Below are 6,764 nucleotides of genomic sequence, written 5' to 3'. Positions count from 1 at the left end.
CTTATGAAGCCATTTTCGAGAACAAGATGAACTGCAAGATGAGCTTAAAAAATGAACCACAAAATGAGCTGCCACAGAGTAAATGCAGTAGTTTTATAGCAAATCCAATAGACCAAAAAAAAAAAGGTCTAATTGGTTTTAAGGAATTTGATAAAAAATGCAAATTCATTTTACTTCACTACTATATTTTGGTTGCTTGGTTTCTATATCATTAAAGCATAATTAGAGTTACCAAAGAAATGTCAAAAAATATATTTTTCCATTGAAAATTCCATACCTAACTCAGAAGAAAAAATGGATAAAATATTTATTTAATCATCAAGGTGACATAAATTTCCTCTTCTAACAAGAAACACAGATTTATTACCTTATTAAACAACCAAAGAAGGAAAACATACCTTTTCATCACCTTTTTCTCAACCAAACATGGGAGTGAAGCCTACTTTCAATTCAATTCCAGTACCAATTTCCACTACTTTCCACTCATTAAATTCCTCGGAACCAAACAGAGCCTATTATGTTTAATATACACTTTCTGCAGCAAGTTAAACAGCCCTTAAAACTTACATTGCTCCCCAATTTTCCTCTTGACAAATGCCTTCTTTTCCTTCGAACTATAATACAGAAAACTCATTACACTTATCGTAAAACTCCAAAGAAAAAAGTATACATGCTAATGAAGTTAGAAGGATAAAAGAGCCCCCTCAGCAGTTGCTTTCCTCTTCCATGTGTTACAGGAGACACCTTTAACAGCTATTTCAGCTTGTATCAGTCCATTAAAAAGAAAAGAAACAAAGAAAAGTGTAGAGCCAACTTCCCCAAAAAAGCGTCAAAACTTTCCATTGCATATCACCAACTCTTGCTGCTTTTCAGCTTGACCTTGCATCGAGGTGGCACAAGCATGATTGTCCATTCTTTTTTTCTCTGCTAAGTAGCCTGTAAGAAGTGAAATTTTTTAGTTTTGATTAGCGTGCAATTAATAACTGAGGATCTTAGTTATATTATTATTAGCTCATAGAGTCATCAAAACTATTTTAGAATACAAAGTTATTCACCAATAAAAAATTATAAGGATATAATGAGAAAAATAATGAAAAACATAATGATAGAAGAGTTCAAAGGAATAACTAATAATGGCAAAAATGAAAGATTTAAGTATATAATATATGATCTCTGACAGTGAGATTTTTTCTAGTATGATCTTTGTTGTCTATTTGGAGATCTCTATATGTAAATTTAAATTCAAGACGTGTACACTCATCACAATATTCAAGATGTTTAACCACGATTTGTATGTGGGTAATGCCAAATCGTAGTAGCATCAAGGAAAGGAGAAAAAAAGACTGAGGAGCCCAAGGGAAGAGCGAGTCCTCCTTCCCCCTCCCCCTTGTTCAAAAACATTTGACCTCTCTTTATAGATATTAGGGTGCCTTTTTGCATTGGTGCAAGATTTACAAGAAAGAAACAAAAGGTATATAAAAATAGGTAAATACAAATAATGTTATGTCACAATCTGTAACTTTTTCGTTGCAAACCAGAACTGTGTCATGTCATTTCTGTAGCCATACAAAATATATGTCCAGAGAATCAAAACCTGACACTTAAGCATCTCAACAACTCAACTTGACAGGCCAGCTCAACAAGTCAGCTCGACACCTGATAGGTTAAGTTGGCACCTAGCAACTCGACATGTCAAGTGGACACTTAGTAGAGTCAACTTGATAGGTTAGCTTGGCAAGTCAACTTGGAAGGTCAAATCGGTACCTGTCAACTCGGTAAGTTAATTTGGGCACCCAAGACTCAGCAGATCAGCTCGATAGGCCAGCTTGGCAGGTTAGCTAAGCACTAGAAACTTAGCAAGTTATCTCGACAACTGATAGCTTGACAAGCCAAATTGGTGCCCAACAGAGTTAACTCAGAACTCGACAGCTCGATAGGTCAAGTAAATGCCAAGCAACTTGACATCTCACAGGGTCAACTCAACAAGTTAGTTTGGCACGCCAACTAGATAGTCCAGCGAGTTAGCTCAATTCGACACCAGACAACTCGACAGGTCAACTCAGCACCTAACAGCTCGATAAGTCTACTCCATAGACCAGCTTGGTAGGCCTCGGGAGGCCAACTCGGCAGGCAAGCTAGGCAAGTCAGCTTGATAGACTAACTTAGCAGGCTGGCTCGACATAAGTCCAATGGCGCCGACAACTTGACAGGCCAGCTCAGCAAGTCATATTAGGTATAAAACATTTGGTCCTCAAGTCAAAGAGAAGACAATGCGGAATGATGATTTTATAAAAATATATACCAACAAAACAAATCTGCTTTCAAGAAGCACAACAAAATGAGCCTAAGGCAGAGTAAAATGTAAGCAAATTTGCCGTGCAAAGGAAGCTTATACAAAAATAAATATGACCAGATTGATTGCACTTATGAAGCCATTTTCGAGAACAAGATGAACTGCAAGATGAGCTTAAAAAATGAACCACAAAATGAGCTGCCACAGAGTAAATGCAGTAGTTTTATAGCAAATCCAATAGACCAAAAAAAAAAAGGTCTAATTGGTTTTAAGGAATTTGATAAAAAATGCAAATTCATTTTACTTCACTACTATATTTTGGTTGCTTGGTTTCTATATCATTAAAGCATAATTAGAGTTACCAAAGAAATGTCAAAAAATATATTTTTCCATTGAAAATTCCATACCTAACTCAGAAGAAAAAATGGATAAAATATTTATTTAATCATCAAGGTGACATAAATTTCCTCTTCTAACAAGAAACACAGATTTATTACCTTATTAAACAACCAAAGAAGGAAAACATACCTTTTCATCACCTTTTTCTCAACCAAACATGGGAGTGAAGCCTACTTTCAATTCAATTCCAGTACCAATTTCCACTACTTTCCACTCATTAAATTCCTCGGAACCAAACAGAGCCTATTATGTTTAATATACACTTTCTGCAGCAAGTTAAACAGCCCTTAAAACTTACATTGCTCCCCAATTTTCCTCTTGACAAATGCCTACTTTTCCTTCGAACTATAATACAGAAAACTCATTACACTTATTGTAAAACTCCAAAGAAAAAACTATACATGCTAATGAAGTTAGAAGGATAAAAGAGCCCCCTCAGCAGTTGCTTTCCTCTTCCATGTGTTGCAGGAGACACCTTTAACAGCTATTTCAGCTTGTATCAGTCCATTAAAAAGAAAAGAAACAAAGAAAAGTGTAGAGCCAACTTCCCCAAAAAAGCGTCAAAACTTTCCATTGCATATCACCAACCCAAAAGTCAAAGAACCAACAACCCTTTCCCCCAAACCAAAACGAAAGTATAAACTCATCACACACCAAAAATAAAAAAAAGATCAGAAACACAAAAAATAAGCCTGTTGAGAAAAAAAGATAATACCAAACTCTGAGTTTTCCTCATTCAAAGCCTTCTCCTTTATAGGAGATGAGATGAAAACCTCCTTGGCCTTAAAAGACACACCATTTGACGCTTTTACAGTGGAATCTGTCCTCTTCTGTGCCGAAGAACAAGTTCCCATGGCTTCTACGCAACAGCACTTCCCATCTCTGAGGTCTTGGAGTGCTCTTGAGGTTAGAAGGAGAAAAGAGAAGTCTTTTTGTAAGAAAATACTGCGTTGGAAGTGAAGTGACACGGGGTGTGTGTCCTATCTGCTACATGGGTTCCCGATAATTTTACTCTGGTTCCCTTATCCATGTGCACTAATTGTTTCTTGATTTTTTTAAACAGTGAATCTCACATGTATTCAAACTCCCAAGGCTCGCCTAACTTTTGTAATGATTCTTGCTGATGTCTGTAACGGCAACGGTGGAGTATTACGGTATGTTTGCGTTGTCTTTTAGGTTGGTGAAAGTGAAAGCTACCGTCTTTTTTTTGTTTTTTCTACCCACATCAATTTTGTTTTGTTAGTTTATGGTATTAACCTGGCGCAACACTTGGTAGGCTTTTCCCTCACTTATTTACTTTAGGGGCATTTACGTACATACCCCCACAATCTTATGTTTTTACATATCTAACGCCTAATAGTGTCATATTTACATTCATAACACTCGCATTAACATGACTTCAAAAATATTACTTTTACCTAAACTTTTTAAAACTGAAGTGCATCATTTTATGCATATTGTTTATGGCAGCAAAGTGCTATCAACATAAATATCAAATTCATTCTCCATTTGATTAAAGTTGATTTAATGACATGTTTACCGTATGTATGTGTTTGTCTCACTTAGATGAGTCCATAAGATCAAACCCGAGGAGATTTGGTTGAGTCTAGAGGGAGATCTTAAGTTTTAGTGTGAACGATTCTCAGGTTAGCCTATTTACGGACGATGACCCACAACCATTGGATCACGCGTGTATCAAATGGAGGGCTTTGATTACGCTGGATGGGAGCGTGGTCCATAAAGTACGAGCTGACTCAGATGGCGGCACAGAATCATGCAGAAAAATCACAAAAGTAAAATAAAAATATCCTAGTGCTTAGTGAAGAGAGAAGAACAATGTGGAAATGGTTTGAAGTTTGTTTCATGAATATTTATATTCAATTAATTAAGTACTGATTATTCTCTATGCATGTAGACCTTTCATCATAGCATGATATTTTGGCATGTTGTTGCCTCTGTCATGGGGGACATTCCCTGATTTTTTTAAAGTCGCAGGAGACTCCTAGACAGAGGAATACCTCTAGAAAAATATTCATATTTTCAAGTTTATTTTTATTATTTATATAAATTAATCATAATGATTAGCATGTTTCTTTAAAAAATCTAAAGAACTTTTGTAAGGTTTATTGTGACCAGAGAACCCTTTGGAAAACTTTTCATGAGTTAAATCATTAAGAACACACTTAACTCTCACAAAACCCTAAAATACAAAGAAAATTAATTTGGGAAAAATAATCATCTAAATGAATTGATTTTAATTTTTCACTGTGATTTAAAGTTAAGAGAACTCCTCAAAAAATTTTCAAAATATTTGGAGCTCATTTGATAATTTAACTTGATTTTCTAAGTTAAATGTCATTTTTATAGTCAAATGATTTTTAATAATTAAAATATAACTCCAAGGATCATAAGAATTGGTTTCGAAGTTCTCTATGATCAGAAGAATTTTCTAAAAAAAAATTGTAAATAAAATAAAAACTTCATTTTTAAGCCTATTTTGAATATTTAAGTAATTAAAAATTAATAAAAATCACAAAATTAGTAAAATTCATAAAAAATATTCTAAGTTGTTTTCTAAGTACTTAAGAACAATTAGAATATTTTTTCTAATTTTCTAAGTGAAGATATTGAATTTTAAAGCTTAAAATAATTTTTAAAGGCTATAAAATGAATTTTTCTTAATCTTTCGCTTAAAAAATTCTAATAATTCAAAGAAAATAAAAAAAATGTAAAATTTATTTTTCTGGGTTCCTTGACCTCAGAAAGATTTAATAAAAACACAAAAATTAATTTTCAACATTAAAAATATTTTATAATTAATTAATGCTCCAGAATTTAAAAATAATTCTAATAATTTAAATAAAACTCAACAAATCATGAAATTTGGCCCAAGTGTTTCTCTAGTCCAATTCTACCTCCAGTAAAAATTTTAATGGATTAGGCTTTGCCTTGGTCAAGTTATCAAATTTTCTTTGAAAAATCCTATTTTTGCATGAAAATAAATATATAAATTAAATTGAAATTTAAAAAATTACATTTTCTTCTCTGATGTCTTGATTGACCCATGATTAAGGTGCGATGAAAATTCCAAAGTCATTTGAATTAAATTTGATGAACTATGAAGTGATAGAGCCTTATGGGCAAAAGTGTAATTTTGGAAATTTGGCCTTAATTAACACTTAGGTTTAATTCAAGAAAGGGGAAATGGGCAACCCTTGATATTAACTAACATATTTAGATGATTGAAACATAAGGGATTAATTGGTATAAACCAATCTCACTTTTTCCAATTAAAGAATAAATTTGAAATTTTTCTAGGTTATCAAAATTTGGAAGTCTACCAAATTAAATGATCTTAGACTTAGGGGTATAGTTTTGGGTGTTAATAACTCACTAATATAATACCCCTATCTAGTGTTCAAGTGACATCCAAATGTTTTGATGATGAATTATTGTCACTTAAAATTTAATATTTTTCAAAATGACTAAGACATCCACCAGATCTTAAGGGCTTAGTAGTGACCTAAGTTAAATCAAATTTGGTTAAATGAGGATTAGAGAAGTGAATGTAACTAGAAATTGAACACTACAAGCCCAAATTAAAGCTAAAATTGGCCAAGTGTCTTAATAACATTAACTTGCCCCTTTAAGGGTCTTCACTTGTATAATTCTCAAATCGAATGATAAATGATAATCACCGTACTCTTAGGGATAATTGAAACATCACTGTTCATTGAACACTAGAAATATTTATATGATAGATTATTAAGCAACATAATAAGTTCAAAAGAGCTCAATACTTTTCACCATGCAGTGAGGGAAAAACATGAACCTGCCTTTTTCTCCTGACCTGTTGGATATCTCGGAGGTCTACTAAACTTGATATGTTTTGCTTAATAAAATCATCCTTAATCAAACCAATAAGAACTCACCAAGATATAATCTAGGAACCCTAATTTTCCTGCTTTACATAAAATGCTCTTACATGTATTTTGAGTTTCAATTGGAGATGACGGGAAGACCATACATGTATGCTATTATTGTGATTTATTTACCTGCATTTTGGGTTTCC

At 33.2% G+C, this 6,764-nt stretch overlaps 1 protein-coding gene across 1 annotated transcript in view; it reads right to left on the bottom strand.

Annotated features, from left to right (window-relative positions):
- LOC110031167 (uncharacterized protein At3g27210-like) overlaps nucleotides 1-3,699 on the bottom strand; it is a 12,283-nt gene extending 8,584 nt beyond the window's left edge. The window contains exon 1 of the mRNA XM_020734246.1: nucleotides 3,408-3,699. Within this exon, the coding sequence (XP_020589905.1) occupies nucleotides 3,408-3,546 (139 nt within the window). The 5' untranslated portion in view covers nucleotides 3,547-3,699. The remainder of the gene's footprint in view (nucleotides 1-3,407) is intronic.
- Nucleotides 3,700-6,764: the final 3,065 nt, after the last annotated feature.

The sequence above is a fragment of the Phalaenopsis equestris genome, unplaced genomic scaffold, assembly GCF_001263595.1.
Source record: "Phalaenopsis equestris unplaced genomic scaffold, ASM126359v1 Scaffold000781, whole genome shotgun sequence".
Lineage (NCBI taxonomy): Eukaryota > Viridiplantae > Streptophyta > Magnoliopsida > Asparagales > Orchidaceae > Phalaenopsis > Phalaenopsis equestris.
Note: the sequence above shows the minus strand (reverse complement) of the source record. Positions and strands in the feature narration are given on the sequence as shown.